The 19,253-nt window shown below is 41.7% G+C and overlaps 1 protein-coding gene across 11 annotated transcripts in view; it reads right to left on the bottom strand.

Moving 5' to 3' along the window:
* Positions 1-19,253, bottom strand: part of rap1gap2a (RAP1 GTPase activating protein 2a) — a 93,758-nt gene that overhangs the window by 15,670 nt on the left and 58,835 nt on the right. For 6 of the 11 annotated variants that reach the window (XM_084351330.1, XM_084351335.1, XM_084351336.1 and 3 more), the window contains 4 exons: positions 11,359-11,443; positions 4,379-4,414; positions 730-762; positions 24-56 (listed from right to left, as the gene is read on the bottom strand). In XM_084351330.1, coding sequence (XP_084207456.1) covers positions 24-56; positions 730-762; positions 4,379-4,414; positions 11,359-11,443 — 187 coding nt within the window. The remainder of the gene's footprint in view (positions 1-23; positions 57-729; positions 763-4,378; positions 4,415-11,358; positions 11,444-19,253) is intronic. The other 5 variants (XM_084351338.1, XM_084351333.1, XM_084351334.1 and 2 more) reach the window with 2 other exon arrangements.

Raw genomic sequence — 19,253 nt, 5'->3', positions numbered from 1 at the left:
TAAGAGTGCAAGAAATGACTCACATCTTCTATCCGTGGGTAGGGGATGTAGTCATCCTGTAAAATAGAGGACACACGCTGTTAAAAAGACTCATTTTAACATGAGTGGACTTCACTGACTTTCACCACAATGACACAGTTGAATGCACAACCACAGGTACAGAAAGGTAACACAACTTCATGCTGAATGGACTCTCAGGCGATGATGCAACAGCCTGAAATGCACAGTCATCAGCAAACATCAATGAGGGCGTGTCCCCCCTTGATGATGTCAGAGCTGTTTTGATTCAGTAGCCCCCCGGGGTTAAGAGCTGTTATGAGCCTGTGGGCGTTTGGCAGTCTGCTAGCGTAGCGCAGCTCCAGTGTATGACCTCTAAATACTGCTGAGGCCCGACTGCACCGCTGAGAGCGCTGCAGCACTACATGGACAGCCAGTCATTTATATTCTGCAAGCAGCAGGAGTCAGGATACTGGCAGTCCGGGGAGGATCAATTGACAGTTGGAGTTCATTCAACTTATAATCAATCAGATCAGGAGGCTATTGATTTTATACTTTCAAAGCCGTGAGGAAAATTTGAAAAGCGTTCACAGAAACACGCAGACAGATGAGACAAGAACAACCACGGAGCAAGTCAGGTGGCACGATGAAGCAGTGATGAAGAAAAAACATGCAGAGAAATGGAGGGCATAACAACACAAACTGATGTGTGTGTCTGGTGTCCAGTCACACCTTCCATTTTTTGGTCTCTTCAGCTTTAGGGACCTTATAAGTGTCCGTAAGCAGCATGAGGACGGAAAAGCACAAGGGTCAAAAAGCAAGTTTGGCTTATTTATATATTTATTTTGCATTTAAAAAAAAAATGTCCTGGAACACAGCACTCGCCTCTTCAGTACTCATTGTATCTGATAACTGAGTCACACACACACACACACACACACACACACACACACACACACACACACACACACACACACACACACACAGGTAGGTAATACAGACACTTAGTCATCTCCTCTCTCTGCAGCTCCCAGACACGCTGAGTGTTCCTTTCCTCATTTGTTAGGAACTTTTCAGTCCGCAGTGTTTTGTGTATATATATGCAGATATGAATAGATGGTAGAGATGGAGTGAATTGGCCAATTATGGTACAGGCCCAGTGGAACAGCTCGTCTACATGACTGAGCATCGACGAGAGGAAATGAACGAATGTGTGGCAGTCCACGGCGCTCATCATACACACCGCTACCATCACTTCTAATGCCACCAATCATACCAAGAATCAGACTGCATTCATTTAAAGAGCACAACTGGAGACTCATCGACCCCGATACTCACACTCGAGCGCTCATATACACTTCTCACTCTCGTCTGTAATGGTGTGTGTCTGTCTGAGTGCATATTGATGGAGCAGCTGTTACTGTCACAGGGGACTCATTGTCAACAATGTCAGACTGATCACAAAGACGCTCGTAAGAGGCTTTAATTTTCAGTCACAGACAGAGACAAAGAGAGGGAGAGGACAAAGGAAGAGCAAGGAGGGAGCGGTGGAGAGGTGAAGTTAGGAGAGGAGGAAAAAAGAAAGGAAAAGAGGAGATTGGGATCAGAAAGGTGACCTTCATCAGCACCGTCCAGATTACAGTACTGAAGCACACTTTGAACGCAGAGTTCCACATGTGGAGTTTGAGCTGGCCGGGCTCAAGAGGGCAGGTCGATGCAAGCTGAGGTGCAGAAAAGATGGAAGAGGTGTACAGTTTGTGTGTATGTGTGTGTGTGTGTGTGTGACTCTTTGATCACCAGGCTGCATTGACTGACTGTCATCCACTGGTAACACTTTCCAAATAACTGTACTGACGTCTTCAGTCAACCTGTCCTGCTGCATCTCCATCAGCAGCACCTTTCTACCCTTGTTCTTCTGTGTTATAAAGGGAAAGTCATGACCAACAAATGGTAAGGCCTTATTTTTACAAACTACAGTGGGAAGACCAAAACCAAGAATGTGTCAGTCCCTCTCAATCTTTTCCAATTTCCCTGCTGTATCTGTGGCACTGAGCCACAAGCTGTGAGCAAAAAAGGGTCTCGAATCTATATTTTTGTTTGTAAGAAATCAATAAGAAATTCCTTTAACAGCTCGGCACTATAATTTTTAGCAAACACTGCTCTGACAGAGGTAAATCCTCCATTTGTTCAGGACTATTTTCGGCAGCGGATAAATTAACAGCGGGTGCTCGAGTATTTACGGGACAGTGAATGTGGGATTGACTCAAAATAAACTACAGTGGCCATGTTTTTTTCCTAATGGGGAGCCATTATACCAACTATGTGGCTCATGGATGACAACAGATGCGCTATGGCACAGAATAAACTGTAACAGGCCAATAACTTTTAGTGGGATCAATTCAATTTTGGTTTTGGTCTTTTTCATGTGGTCATAAAGAAATCAGAACACAAGCAGAGTATTCCTTTAAAGTAATAATCTCACAGACCTCCGTTTCGTTCTCTTTTGGAGGTACAATGGCATAAAGTGGTAACTGAAGATGCGCATTGGACCTCACTTTCCAGAGATCCAAACAGTGTTCTCATGTGACATCTTTTTGCACTTGTTTTTAAAGTTGCATTGTCTGTATTTATCAATCTTTTCTGTGTTTGTTTGGTCATAGTAACCAAAAAAATCAGTACGCTGCTTTCCACACAAGTGAGTTGAAAAGCGACTCTGTTAAGCTCTGTTGACCCTTTATGGTGGACCAACCACTGCTGGGTAATGCAGTTCGTAATACTGCAAATCCAAGGGCTTTCATCAGTAGACCATAGACTCAGTTATCATTGATCCTCTTCACATGGCGGCGATTTTCCTATAATGACATGCTCAGGGTGGTAGGTCAGTAGAGGTCGTGTAAACATTATTATCATTTCACCACTTATTGGTTGAGTAGAAACTGAAGAGAGCCTAACCCTAACCCTAACGCTGTTTGATTACATTCAGTGTGTTTCACTTTCAGGCTTAAAGAAATGTGTCCAAGAAAAGTGTTGATGTTTTAAGAACTAATTTTTACGCCTTTCCTTTCGTATCGTGTAACACTATCTATCACTATCACTATCTAATACTATCAAACAGTAATGCTGGCTTGGAAGTGGTTAGCTGTAGTCTAACATAAACTAATGGGTCAACAAATGTGCTGTTCAACCTTGAAAAATGGCCTGATGTTGCTCCGGATTGTCACTGTCTTTTCAGTGGCTGATCAATCTGGAAGCAGTGACATGATAACAATTTGTCAGATTCACTAAGTTTATACAGCTTGCAGTCTTTAGCACCACAGCTGAGCTTCCCGCCCAGAATTAGATGCCAGAGGAAAATGGCTGCTGTGTGAATATGGTCAATTGTGTGACCTCATTCATCAACAGAAAGTGACTAAACATATTTAATTGAATGAAAATCTTCAGGATTATTACTTTAAGGAAAGTTCTCAAAATGAAAGGCTTTGTATAATGGAGGTGGAAGAGCCTGCACGGTTCCTTTTTGGATAGCTGAATGTGCGCTTCATGCAGCTGCTCCATAAAACTTTCTTTCTCTAACTCGTCCACTCAGCGACTGGATAATTCACACCAACTGGACTGTGGTTAGAAGCCATGCAAAGCAAGTGTGATTAGCTGCATAAAAGTAAGGGCCATTCTTTTCTGAAGGCGTGAAACATTTCAAGAGACTGGACCTGGTGCAGCTGCCCAATTCACACATTTTGGAGATCTCATCGTGGACCATGAACCATTATTTCCCCCTAAAGAATCTGCAAAAAAGCACTTCTACCGCTCTTCATATCTTCCTTTGGCCACTCGTTCCCTGTTTCTTTTTCTGAGCCTTCCTTTTCTCTTCAACTCCTCCTCCTCCTCTCTCTTTTATATCTGTCATCAGACTATTCAAAGCCCTTGGGGGCCTGTGGAGGGCACAAAGTGGTCCCACACAGAGAGAGACGGACTTGAAAAAAAATCAATGAATTGAATGAATTCCATACAGAGAAGGACAGAATTATGTAAGTCCACATCTTTTAAAGTACTGTTCTTCTCTGCCTCCAGTGTTCCCATTATCCAATGTGTGAATGACGGACTGAACCCAGCGGGCTGACCTACGCTGATTGAATCATCGATGTCTGTCTCATCCTTGTATGTACTAAAACCTTCTTACATTATGTTCGTGTTCAGTTGGGAGTTTCACCCAATGAGAGAATCTCCTGATGCTACAAACACGCTGCTACACTGTACAATGCAACTTTTGCTCAATGCCTCAAACTTAACTTAAGAAAGGGAGACAGACAGAACGGAAATAGAGGAGGACAGCAGTAGGGAAAGAAACTGTATTCAAAGGAAAGAATTAATAAGAATTTCATACCTGCATCCTCTCCAGCATATCGAAGAACTCTGCAGACTAAAGCAGACAGAAGAAGATGTAAAACAGGGTGTAACACTAAACTTTGACTCTCAGAGCACCAAAATCCACTGACATCAAACACACATTTAGCCAATACAACAGCTGAGTCATCACAAGTTAGCTGGCATTCATTTACACCCTATGCTAGTGTTTTGAAAAAACAGAATGTCTGAATTTAAAGGTCTTACATCGATAGCATTGACAGCAGCAGATATTGCTGACCGGCTCACTGCGTACGACTCTCCCCCGCAGTATAAACTTAGCTGTGTCGAGAGGGCAGGGCAGGGGAGATACTTTCCCATCAGCCTCTCACACCCGCATGCACGCATGCTGATAAGCAACCACTTCCTCACAAAGTAGCACACGCTCCGCACACAAACACACACAACCTTGAGTGCATTCACACGTCCTCGCCCTCGGGGCTTCCACCTTGTCACATAAAAAAGTTGTGAGGGTGATAATGGTCTGCATGCTTTGTGTCATTGTGCTCAGATTTTTGGCCACTGAATAACGTGTTGATGTGTGCAGGGTGGTTTCGGCTCTAAATGTGTGTATTTGTGCCCATGGAGATGTCAACCCATGGACCCAAACTGAACTTCCCATTAAACAAGAAGTCAGATTTGAAGGGAGAAATTGACCAAAGCATACTTCCTCTTTTAAAACCGATAAAATACACTGCTGTTGAATCACAATGTAACCAGTGAAAGATTTAAGCTGGCCTACATTCATTGTTAAAAAAACAAAAAACACAACAACCATAACCTACTTTAAATGAATACACACTGGTTTTTAGGGTACAGCACCATACAGCAATTGAGTCATAAAAGTAGTTTTAGAACAGGGTACACATGCTAACAACATGCTAACAAAAGGCTAATAAGGCCTACAAGTGGTCCAACAAGCTACACATGCTAACAACAGGCTAACATGCAAACAACATGCTAATAAAAGGCTAACATGCCTACAAGTGGTCGAACAAGGTACAGTGCACATGCTAACAGGCTGACAGGCTAACATGCTAAAAAGCAATATGGTTGGGTTAACATTAAACACAGTACATTTCTGTAATATGACTGTAAATGTGTATGTTTACATTAACTACAGCTTATCACAGTACTCACATCAACATGCTGTATTTTCACAGGAAGATTTTGTTAAGCTAAGGTAGAAACACAATATATTACTGTGATCTGATTAATTACAGTATACTACCATTAATTTACTACAGTTATTACCCAGTAATTTACTGTAAAAATAGAGCAACAGTAACCTGCTCTATCACAGTAATAAATGCATCAGTCTAGATGCTGCACACTCCATAGTGCCATGAAATGCAAAGCAAGAAGGAACCTGTTAATAAATGCCTTACCAATGAACCAACAAGGAAGCGCCGGAACGGTGATTAGCTGGTGTTTTACAGCCATCTGATCGACTGTTTCTAGCAGTAAAAAACTATAAACGATTACACTTTGATAGCGCTGCAATAAAAGCTAATGTTAATCCCTCGGTTCCCGAAAAAATCTATAAATTCATCATTATGTCTCCCGCTGCCGAACTGCACACACATGCAGAGTTTATCAAGGAGTTAATATTAACCAGTTAAAGGTGTTGTTAGCTGATACTGAGCTGTGGCTGGACCTGCAGAGTCAACACCAGACCGACAATGAGGACAGCTGTCTAGATACTGGCGTCAACATGCGCCTCACAGTCTCGTGTGCATGTTACAAGAGGTGTGTGTGTGAGTGTTTGGTAGCAGGACTCATACTAAAGAGAAAAAAGGAAATAAGATGTATCCCTAAAAATCACCTTCTCCAACCTTAGCTTTTTCCCCCCCTCTGAATCCACGAGCAGCACGTCCTCACAGACTGCTGATAATGACCGTCTAAAAGACACACTAATGCAGCTTGTCCCGGCAGCACTCGAGTGGGATCCTGTACCGCTGACAGTGTGTTCAATCATCATCTAAATCCCCCACAGTGACCAGACAAGAGCAAGGACAAGAGACACCTGTCTATCTTTCATCTTCTCTGTCAGTCTGAAACAGGATGTCTGTATTTGTCACGTCCCCCGTCTCACAATGTGAGGCCAATTTGTCCTCCTTATAACATTGTGTTTTCTCTTTTACTCTCTGTCCCATTTCTATCTCTAATTTCGTTGCCGTTTCCCCTTGATCCTCCTCTAATTCTCTCTCTTGCCCAGCAACAACATCTGCATCTCTTATCTTCCATGGAAACACGCTGGGACTACAACAGACCTCAGGCAGATCAAACCGGCTGCCTGACTGACTGACTGATTGACTGACTCGTTGTCGGCTGAATTCCCACATATTCATGTAAAGTCATGAACAGTATCATCAGTATCATCACTGCCACACATTGAGGGCAATGATGATAAGTCACAGACAGGGACAGTGGCCTCCGTGTCTCAGCATGTTATCTCCAAGATTAAAGGAATATTACAGAACTTTATTAAAAGCACAAATTGAAAGCTTTGGGGAGGAATTAAATGGAAACAAGCTACATTTTCTTGCCTCGGCTCTGTTCACAACATGAGACAGCCTTGTCTAAAATACCTGCACCTGAATCGAAGTTAGCATTGTCCTACATTAGCATGACCAGATGGTAAATCCACAGATTCCCTCTCTGGCTCAAAAAGGTGATGCAGCGATGAGGGGATCTGGCAGCTCCGGCCTCTCAGCTATCAGATTTACAGTAAGACACACACACCCTAGTAGCATCCTTGTAGTGTAGCTCTGTCAGATACCTGGAAGACACACATCTGTATTTGATACATCAGTCAATACTGCTTTGGCTTGGTCCCTGAGTTATGAAATCTTGTTGTGAAATGCTGTACATGTGGGAGTAAATATGCTATAAATACGACATAAAACTGTAGATGCTGTGGGATACCAGTTCAATCACAACGGAGTGTGTTTCTACAGTTGTAAAATATTTCAACAACAAGATGAAATATGTATTTCAAATGAAGTCCTGCAAATTCTTGAGTGGCTGATTATGTTTCTGAACAGGAGCATCAATGTATTTTGCAGCACTGACTGACATCGAGGTGTGTTTGTTCCCCTGCTAGTCTTTTCAACCGAGCATTTACTGTCAAGTTTACTAGACTTTAATCAGCATGCTGCCGAGGAGGGAAGTGATGAACAGAATTGGTTCATTCACCGTACGTTCACTGACATTGCATATTTGCACTCAAGTTCAGTATTTTGCACTGTATATTTATATTTATATTTATATTTATATTTATAGTGTATGATAATGTATATTTGTATGATACTGTACATGCATACAGATAATGTATTGGACATCTTCTGGGTATGTTTTTGTCTTATCCTCATATTCTTGCATGTTTCTATATTTCCTTCCTATATGTGCCTTGTATTTCATTGTAAAACAGCATTCAGGGCAGAAGGAAAAGGAATAATTTCATTGAACAGGAAAAAAGACCTCAGATTCAACACATTTTGATCCGAAAACAACACCACACATCAAGCAGTTTCCAGTAACAGAAAGGCTGGCTGTTTTCCGAGTCAAAATGCAGGCTTACCTCAACAACAGCTGCTAAAACATCTGAGGCCTTCGTATCTCTGTCTTCCTCTTGTTCTTACCTCCCTTCTACATTTAGAGAGTGACTTCCCTCTCACTTGCTTTCAATCTCTTGCTTTCCCTTTTAGCGCCTTAAGCTTAAACTGGCAAGTCAAGTCAGGCAGCAAACTGATGCATTTGTCAGAAGAGAACAGGTCATTCCAGTGTGTATGTGTCTGCATGAAGAACACACACACAGGTTGGCCAAGTGGGCCAAGAGTCGTCTAAGTTTTGTTTTGCTGAATCAGCGACAGTGTCTTTGAAGGTTGACTTTAATATAAAGCACAGTGTGAGTCACTACAAAGTGTAAAACGACAGAATGAAATGTCTGGATAAAGCACATGCAAAACACACACACACACACACACACACACACACCTTCAATACTGTGCTGCAGTTTGTGTGCCAGCTGCATAAAATTCCTGTCTTCATGCCAGTGTGGCCTCCCAGGATACTCATCTTTATGGCCATAGAAGGGCAATGCCAATAAATTCGTTGTGTAGCAACGACATGTAGTCTGTGTAATCAGATGTTAATGTTCTTGTATTTATGAGTAGTACATCATCCAGCACATAAAAAATGCACCACAGAGGATTAGATTAATGAGATTAGTGCCAAAACTACCATGTGTGAAAGATGGCAATGATTCTAGAAACAGTGGACACTTTTTTGAATATGCATAAACCTGCAGGTGGTTTAGCCACAAGCTTGTAGATTGTTACTTAAATGTTTCATTTACGCTTATTTTCAGGTTCGCACTTTTATTTTGAGTGTCTAATAGAAAATGTTTAAGTGCTTTTAAATTGAAAAAACATTGTTTTCTCTCAGACTGTCCACTGCTGCAGCACCTCTATTCACCCTCTGCCTGAACGCTCCATTTTAGTGCCTGTCTCTTTAAGGCGCCCCTCCCAAAAAGCCCAATCTGCTCTGATTGGCCAGCTCTCACAGGCCTGTGCAGGCACCAGCCACTATGTTTCTGCCTCTGCTCTGACAGTGGTTTTTCCAACCATAACCGTGCTGGGGGCTTGGCTGATGGCGATGACTGTCTAGTTGTGACATCACAACCTCACAGAAGTCCTGGCGGCTCATCTGAAGGCACAATTTCTGAATACAGCCTGCATGCATTTGTCTGTGGACTGAGCAATTTCACAGTTTTTATATCACACCTGCACCTGCCTTGTAATCAGAAAAGACAGGAAATCTCACTTTCTACAATATGGGACCTTTAAGGCCATTGTACATTAACATCTAGACGTGTATAGTCTTACTTATCAGTCCATTAGACCGCAGCTTGCATAAAAATTGTGAGTTGCCAATTGATAACTACCAAATGTCAGCCACACATCAAAAAGAAAATAAATGTCTTCTGGCTAGACCACATTTCCAGCCAATCAGCTCTTTCTGTCTTTCTCACGATGAGCAGACTTCCGTCACTCTCCTCCTGTCTGTGCTATCTGCAGCAGATTCAATAATGACGGCTTACTTCAAGGTGACATACTGCAGAAAGTGGCTCCCTCTTGCACCAGCCGTCATCTATGTATCACCCTGCTAATCTGCCTCCCAGCAAAATATATCCTCTCTTTTATCATGCTGGAGGAAAAATGAGAAAAATTCTTCAGCTGTAGTAGGAGTGCAATGCAGTGTGAGAAATGTGTGTCTGAAAGTATCACACCTTACGATCTCATATAAATAGTCAACTGCTTTCTCTGTATGTGCAGCACAGTGATATGTCACTACATTAATCTGTGTGACAACACCTGAGAAAGACCTCATTTGTATTCTGATCCAGCGTGGTTTTCCTGATATTTATTTATTTATTTTTTGCAAATTTGCTGAGTCACAGCTTTGGTCAGAGTTTCCTTTGATGACACAAGTTTGATTGAACTTGACAGGCTGCGTTCAGAATACCATCGGATTGAAGCTTCAAACCTTATCCTACTGTACTGGTCATGAACCTTAACCACCTAGTCTACAGTATACCACTTTTATTAGAGATATTAGGGATTCCAGTGTAGGAAACTAAAAATATCATTGCCTCCAGACAGAAACTCAGGAAATATCAGCATTCATATCAAGCAGACATTAAAAAAAGGAAAGGATTACATCACTCCATGCCTGGAAGAGCTTTCACTGCAAAGCTGTGCAGAGTGGGGTTAGATTTACAAGATGATGTCACCGTGTTCTCTATCTCTGAGAGCAAAATTTGAAATACATTTTGAAGACTCTGACTGTTACAGTGGCTACCCTAGCTTAAACTTTGATTGCCTTGATGACCTTGAGATTATACATCTATATCTCTATCCATATCTATCTATCTATATACATATATATATATATATATATGTATATATATATATATATATATATATGTATATATATATATATATATGTATATATATATATATATATATAAAATAGCACAAAACCAAAAGATTGTGCAATGTCCGAGTGTGTATTGAACTAATTAAAGGGTAACTCCACCCATTTTACACATTTAAGTGTATTTACAGGTCTTGGGTAGTACAAAGGCACTGTGGGTAATGTAGGCACCAGATTATGAAACAGTCCACTGGTCTAGCATTGCACTCCTATAACAATTTTGGGTTTATTATGGACGGATAAAAAACAAACAATCAGAATCGATACAGCAGAACCAGAGATATCACCTTTTTGCCTACATTACCCACAATGCAATTTAGCCATCAAGTGACATCACTGGAGGCAGTTTATAAAAATACATTCAGCTTCCTATGGAGCCACAAAAGGCTTTATACTACTTGTCACCCTTTAAATGCAGTAAATCTGCTTACTAAAGATAACCACATAGATTCTTACTGAACAGTCACATTTTGGAAAACAATATCATAACCTATTATCATTGCATTTAAAGGTAACGAAACACAAAGATTCTTAGTTTCAGATGATTATACACTATTAAAAACATAATTAAGAATATTGTATTTAATTTCTCCCCCCATATCCTACACACTGGACATTTAAAGCCTTACTCTGCTTTAAATGTAGTTATTTCATATGTGTCAAGTTGTTAACTTTAGGATGTTGTGACACTGCAGTTTGTCACTGTCTCTGAACTGCTTTGCTTGCTAAAGAGAGTTCTCAATGAGGATAATCAAAATCAATAGACTTTCTAATAGGCCTAGGGGTCTAAATGGAAAAATGAAAAAGTCAGTAAATCAATATCCATCTAAAAGTGTGTGTGTGCGAACATGTATGTCCCACATGCACATTAATGTGTGTGTGTGTGTGTGTGTGTGTGTGTGTGTGTGTGTGTGTGTGTGTGTGTGTGTGTGTGTGTATGTGTGTGTGTGTGTGTCCTACCTTCATGCTGGGCGGAGCAGTGCGGGGCGGCGAGGGGGGACATTCTCCCAGAGGGACGGTGGAAATGTTCAGCAGCTCCTGTTTCCTGGAGTGAAGAGGACAAGATGGCAAATAAACAAGGTTGATTTATTGATTTCCATGACCACCAAAATGTTCCAAATTTCATCAAAGGTCATCTGGCCTCATTTGCGTACACAGTGCACTTTCACAGTAATTTGATTCAGCTGATGCACTGTCCTTCCCTTATTTAAGTGTGGACTATTTCCCCTCTCAAACAGGCATTATTCTCAATACAATTAGTTCTAAAATACCATCCTGGGTTGTGATTTGCTTATGTGACAGTGAGCGCCTCCTGCTCTTCCATTGGTCTGAAACACTCAACTTATTAATTGGTTTAATGTGCACTTGTCGTTAGCTTTACCGCTAAGGATGTCTAATTTTCGAGGAGTTCATATTTCCTACATTGCTCCTTGTCACATTTCTCCTTGTCTTCCTTTTGTTTTAACTGGAAGTAACTCATATGCAAGGAAAAAGAGCAAATACAAGAAACCTACAAAACAATATTACTGCAAGCAAAGAATTCCCCTGAAGCAATTCAAATTAATTTATCATCCGACCAGGTGTTATCTGTGAGGAACAGAACTGTAACCAGGCTCGGGGAGTAACAGGAATACATGTAACAGGATTACATGATTAGGATACAAAGAAAGGTAACTGTATTCTACAGATACTTTCAGTAAAAATGAGGATTACTAACAGGATTGCACTTTCAAAACAAAGAATGAGAGTCTGTAACCATGCACTTGTGCACAACACTTCACGAGTCTCACACAACATCACTCTGGTTGAGTGAAACAAGATACACAAGTGTGTATTCTTACAGAACACACACACACACAGCACACAAATAAAAGTCATCTTATTGATATTTCTTCATCTTTAGTGTTTAGTATGTTTGGTATTGAGTAATCCAAAAGTAACGGGAAGTAATCAAGTCACATTACTTTAATATTGTGATGCTTGGATTGCGATGCTAGCTACATTTTTATGTAGCTAGAAACGTATTTCGTAACTAAACGTATTTAGTAACTGTATCGGAATACATGTTGAAAGCATCCACTTCCTCCATCTTTCCAGCTCGGTCTATTTGCATGTTAATCATTAACATGTTAGCCATAAACTTACTAGGAAGTACAATTCTGTTTTAACTTCTAACGTTGCTGTAATTTAAGGTTTCAAATTGAGCCAGGGAGCCTGTTGGAAATAAGCAGCAAGGTATCAGATGGCTCTCTGCTGTTTCAATAAGCTCTCTGGAGTCCCAGGGGCTATCAGGGAGACTTTAAGAGAAGTCTGCTGGGGCTAGAAGCCCCTTCTCTTTTATGCCTTTGCTGTGCAGCGTACTCAGAGGCATGAGTGCACATTAATGATCCCAGATGTTGAAGGTTGAGCTGTCACTGGCAGACAGCAGGAGGATTAGCATAACCCTAGAAGCATGCCATCGATTCTGTTAAAAATTCCAGTGGTTTCCACTGGAACCGCTTTTACACTACTTTGTGTCGGGCAGCTCTCATGCTGAATATATGAACAAGATCAGGAAAGGAGAAAGGAGTAAAGAGGAAAAAGAGCACGGATGCACTAAACCTCCACCTAACCCTGCTTTAGAGCTGAAGAATGCACTTAAAACCACATTTTCTCTGCCTCTACTCCACTAGTGCTGGTTGGATGTGATCCGTTAGTCATATATAGCCTTTATCTCGTCTCATAACCATATTATGAGGGACCTTTGGTTTTTATTCTGCCTGTATATGGAAGTCTTAGCTTGTTATATCTGGTTAAATTCTTATTTTGATACTGACAAACAGAACCAGGTTTTAGATTGGTCCATTACCTGCTGGGCACAATAGACACAACACACTGACTGCACACAGTTAAACCAAAAGCTGTGTTTCCACCAGTGTGAAAAGCTCTAAGCCATCACTTCAGAATCAGCGGATAGAAGGACAAGACAAGGGTTTTAATTGAGATTGAATATGCCCCTTCGTTCCTCTCATTAGCGCAAACTATAATAGCCCGTTCTCCATTCTCTCATGTAGTGGTGTCAAGTGGGTTGTGAGCAGCAAAAACCCTCAATCGCCCACAGCATAAAACTTGAGGCAGCAACAGCTTGCTGTCGTAGAGGAGAGCCATTCCTCTCTTGGATTTAATCTACAACGCTCTTTGTAATTCACTCTATTGGTCTCGCAAATTCTACTTGAGGCTCAAAGACACCCAAACAAAGAGGAAGAGTCACGGCCAGAGAGCACCAGAGTCTCAGTCAGTCACTGCAGGCCAAACCCGAATTCCTGTTCAACCCTTTCATTCCACTGTCCAGAGGAAAAGCCCGTACTGCTCAGTTCTTTCCACAGGCTCAGCATTCGCACAATGCACCACTGTGTCCCCCTGTGTATGTTATGCTGCGGTATGTTAGCTCACGGTAACCAGGAGTGGACATCGTTTGACTGAGCATCACTGGCCAAGACAAACGTTAAAATGAGAAAAACAGAAAGAACAGCTTTCTTGCTGGACATTGTTCATAAGCTTTCTCTTTGTTCATTTAAGCCTTAGGTAAGGATGACAGTGTGTGTTTTTTTCCAACACTGACCTGTAAAAAGCAAAAGCTTGTTCAGAGCACCCTCCCTGGGGTGGATCCCCACTACATGTCTCTACAGCCGCCCTGTATGGGCACAAGGACAACACCTATCTGGCCGTCTTGCACAGTCACTCACACCTGCACACAGAGAGATGCTGTTTGCAGAGTGAAACTGTGTGTATCAGCGAGAGAGAGAGAGCGAGAGAAAGAGGCGAGGAGCTGCTGTCCTTGCAGCCTGGACTGTCTCTGTGGCGATGAGAAAACAGCTACGTCACTGCTGCTACCGACACCCACCCAGGAAGGGAGGGAAGGAGGGAGGGGGAGCACACAGTGGGACGGCAGGAGGGAGGTCGCAAAGAAACAATTTCGGAGGAAGAGGTCATGGAGAGAGTGAGTCAGAAGAGAAGAGGGGACTGTGGAAAGAGGATTAGGTAAGAAGTGCACTTTAAAGAAGGTGCTTTGCATAAAAAGCATCATCAAATGATGTAGTACATACGTTACATTACAGGCCAGTCTCCATAGAAACTTTGTTCCCATTGGACAATTCAGCACTTCCCAACGACCTCACTTCGACTCTCACTTATGTCTCACTGTTGGAGAGTGAGGTGTGGAGGTCATGGTGGTGGATGGGAGTGGTGTGCACCAGACTCTCATAACTGTTGCAGACTTGCCTCAGCTTGTGTCTCTCATGTATCAACAGCACATTCAAGTCACAGAGATGGGGGCCAGAAATGACACGTCCTCTCTCAATTTGTATCTGATAACAGTCAGTACACACTGTTAGCACCGCGGTGCTGTCAGGCCAACCTTTACCTTTAGAGCAATGCACGTCAAAGCGAGACGCTGACTCTCTAAATGACATACCGTGCATGACTTCCTCTTCCAATGACCGGTGCCATTGTTGACAGTCTGATTAGCAACTTGAGACGTGCAGATGACATTTCAGATAATCTCTATCATCACAGCTGGTAGGTTACACAATATACAAATAAATATATCTACACAATCTCCTTATTGATGCCACTTTCCCTTATTTTATCCATTTTAATAGGAAACCAGCACTTTATTTTTCTTGTTTGATATAATAAGACCAAGGACGAACTTTATTTAACACCTTTTTTCAGAAAAGGACACGGAGTCATAACTTGGGTTCAAAATCATTTCAATCCTGCGGCAGATGGAATGTTGTTTCATCCAGATGGTTTAAAGACGCTTTGACAATTCTGGAAATGCCTTCAGAAAATAGGTACGTTTAAATAACCTTCTGGGTTTTATGGGTATTTTTACCTCCGCCAAGGAGGTTATGTTTTCACCCTGGTCTGTTTCTTTGTTGGCTGGTTGTTCCGTCAGCAGGATTACACGATTCCTCACAAAACTTGGATGGAGGATGGGTCTCGGTCCGGAAAAGACCCCGTTAACTTTTGGTATGGATCCAGATAAAGGGACAAATCCAGGATTTTTTTCTCGCTTTGTTCAACATTGCAAACTGTTGTGCCTTGGCGGAGGTAGGCACTCTCCTGAGTGCTGTTCTAGATTCTAATGGAATGATAAAACATGAAAGACACGACTGCTTTTTGTTTTTTACCATAACCCTAACCCAAATAAGGTGTTAAAGGTGCGTAACCCTGACCTTACCTTCACTATAGTTTATCTGCCATAACTACAATCGTTGCCTAGTATTAACCTAGCCTTGTGTAAATATAGAAAAGCGAAGTATTTAAAAAATAATGGGATATTTTAGGATTTCACAGGAAGAAAACCCAGACAAAGGACGACTGAAAGTGTAACCAGTGATTAGAGCTGAATACACAGTAACGTAACACAGAGAGAGGGAGGGCAGTGGCTGTCAGTGTCAATAATGCTGCGTTTTCTGCAGAGAAGACTGGAAACAAGCTCTGACTTAATGGATTTTCCATTAAATATTTTTATCAGTTCTGCGTTGACCTTCAATGATGGCTTCGAGGAAGTAAAGCACAGTAAGCCATGAAATGAAATCACAAGGTCAAACTGCATTCAAACCTCTGGCTCTGAGCTGGTACAAACAACGCATGAGAAGAAATTTCCCGGCGAGCCAAAGGGCAGCGGCTGCCACACAATTGCATTATTTCAAATACACAGTAAATACTGGCTGCGAGAAACGTTCACCAGCTGTGTTGGGTTTCGTGGCTCTCTCTGGCCAGGCGCTCTGCCAAGAAGTCACCTCTGAAGAATTCATTCATCCACAACAATAAACACGCTCTTTTAAGGATTTTAGGAAATAGGTGCTATTGAATGAATTTCCTCCCGTGATTGATTAAGTGTAACTCTCGCCTCTGTCACCTGCAGCTAAGTTAAAGCGATTGTAAACCTGCTGGGCAAAAATAGGGCAGATAGTGCTCCACATCTGCACCCAAACATGTACAAGACGTACCTCGTTTGTGGAGCACATCATGTCAATAATCCTGCTGCTAATTACGGTTGATTCGACAGTAATTACATCTACGCGGTCATCATGTTTATGTAATGATGCGTGTGTTTGTGAAGAGAGAGACAGATAGAGGCAGAGATTGTAATACATCTCTGTTATTTCACGTATTGATTACACCCGTGAGATTAGCGGGACATCAGGCACAGGCTCGGATCCAGACAGTGTGTGTGAAAGGGAGAAAAAAAGGACAACAACACCTCTAGTCATCCCTGCATGATGGACAGATCACAGGAAGAGGAGATTGGTGGATGAAAACAGGAAATCAGGGTGATGGAGGGTGCACAGAGGATAAAAATACAGAGACAGAAAGATCGAGGAGAGGGTGAACTGTGGGTCTCGGATATGAAGCCTCTCCCGGGGGGGATTACTGCGCACTCCTGTTTCCAGTTGGGCTTCATATTTGTTAGGAAACTTGATAAGGAGCCTGATCCTCATGCCAATTGGCCAATTACACAACTGATGGTTTCTCTAATGGAGTTAATACAACAGTAATTGGAGACAGAGAAAAGGAGGAAGACGAGGGCTGTAAAGAGACGGAGAGCGTGGAGGACGGGGAGACAGCCTGCTGGGGAGGGTAGGACCCATCAGCCCTGATGTATAATAAAGTAGACTGGGAATAAAGAATCATGTCGCACAGCAAAATCTGCTGCAATATTACATATTAGACATGACAGCTACAGTTTCGATAAGCACTTTAAGAGGCTGATGTTACAGGGAGCGCGTAGGAAAGGCGACACTCGTTGCTTAATAAAACCAAAGTTAATTACAAGCGCATGAACACATCTTACAGAAGATATACTGTAAGTATTTAATGAAATGGTGCTGGAGATCGGCTCTTCGGCTCAATTTAGATTTGCCAGCATGAACAATTTCTTGTCTGAACAGATTCCCTTCGATATAACATGGGTTATTATAGCAGGCCAAAAATAATATGAAGAGCTCATCTAATTAGCTAAATTTACATTAAATACACTCACTGGAAAAACTAAAAATTTTACCAAGTATATTTGTCGTCAAAATATCTTGAAACATCACCTAAAGTAACATTTCAGTGAGATAAAGGGACATGTTTCAGAAAATGTTGTTGATTTGTTCTTTACTTATTAAAAGCAACAAAACTCGCCGTGCACATTGTTTTTCTTTTACTTATTTTATATGTGGCACCTTTTTTTCAATATCAAAAAAGAATCAATGAATGAGTGAATGAAGCAGGGATTCACTGCATCACAGCGCTGTCACGTTTGCTAAGCAGCTATTTGAGTCACAATCACTTTGTCGTCTTGTCCCTCCTCTATTCCCCGCCCCCCTGTACTATCAAATATCTATCAGCCTGTGCTTGTTACAGAGGCAAGAAATGGACGGATGAGTCAGTCAGCTGTCCAGCAGGAGAGCACAGGCATCCCAGATATGTGCAAATACGTAGAGAGGTCAGGAGAGCAATAATTACGAGGCAACTGCACTCCGAGCCACCGGCTGTTTCCTGTGGGAGCGCCGGGCCTCGCCCTCTGTGATATGAATAGATACGAAGATGACAGCAGATAAGACTGTCCAGCCAAACAACCCGAAACACTCTCATTATCAATAAGAGGAAGAGGAGCAGGCAGACGGATAGTGCGGGGGTGATGAGGAGGAGGAGGGGAGCAGTGTGTCTCAGGAAGAGACATCGCTACTTTTCTAAATGAATGCATGAATTTGTACGAAACATAATTGGTTCTTCAAATGCAGAGCTGGCGAGTAGAAAGAAAGGAACGAAAAAAAAAACCTTTTCATCCAAGAAGAAGAAAGAAAATGGATTTTGTTTTTGGGTGTGTGTGTGTGTGTGTGCATGTTAGCTCTGTTGCAGGTAACACATCAGACCACATCTTAACAACTTATAGAAACAGTATGACACATACACCTGAACTTACGCCTTTTCATTATCACCCTCACAGCTACGTGACAGACTGACACCCATGTTAACGAGCACAAGCTAGGAGACCTTTGAGTGGCTTCTGTGTACTTTGCCGTGTCATTTACTTGTATTCTCCCTGCGGCAACACACATACACACGTGGTCATGAGGAATGTTTGTTTCTGCGACTCACACATAACTGTGCTTAATAATGTTTTTAATTAAGTGGTAATTAGTTTTTGATTTCAAAAGGTTTTGGGTTTCACTTTCAGTTGATTAAATTTGTGGTCTGGCTTTGGTATTTTCCAGCCGATGTTTATTAGCTCTTTCATTTCACAATGTATGAAGTCTTATGTTTTCAATTTCAGCTCCAGCAGAATTGACATTGTGACATTATAGGTTCTTAAACACAAAACGATTGCCTGTGGCGAATCTTACAGTCAAATTAATCTGCTGAAGTGATGAGAAATGTTTCATTTTTGTACTTTTCACATGCAGGTCCCAGCCATTTATGTGGCAACCCAATCGCCAGAACAAAAGTTGGCATTGTGACACAGATATGTTACATTTGTACATTTCATATGTGTTATATCAACATTTCTACACTTTGTATCATATAGATATGGTAAAACTTTGCATTTCACTTTTCAATTTTTCGTTGTGACAGCTGTGGTTAAGGTCTGGTTAGGGTTAGGCACAAAAAAACACTTGGTACAGGTTCGGAAAGGATCTTGTTCTGGCTTAAAATACTTAGTTTTAGTGACACAAAGACGGTGGCGGTGTGGCACTTACACCATCTCGCCCAGCTCTATTGTCATGTTTTAAACAATGACACATGATGTTATACTGTGTTGATATAAATCAACGAAATGTTCAGTCTCCTTGCTGGTTGTTTCGACACATTCAGAA

This window comes from Pagrus pagrus (genome assembly GCF_965226575.1).
Source record: "Pagrus pagrus genome assembly, chromosome: 4".
Classification (NCBI taxonomy): Eukaryota; Metazoa; Chordata; class Actinopteri; order Spariformes; family Sparidae; genus Pagrus; species Pagrus pagrus.
Note: the sequence above shows the minus strand (reverse complement) of the source record. Positions and strands in the feature narration are given on the sequence as shown.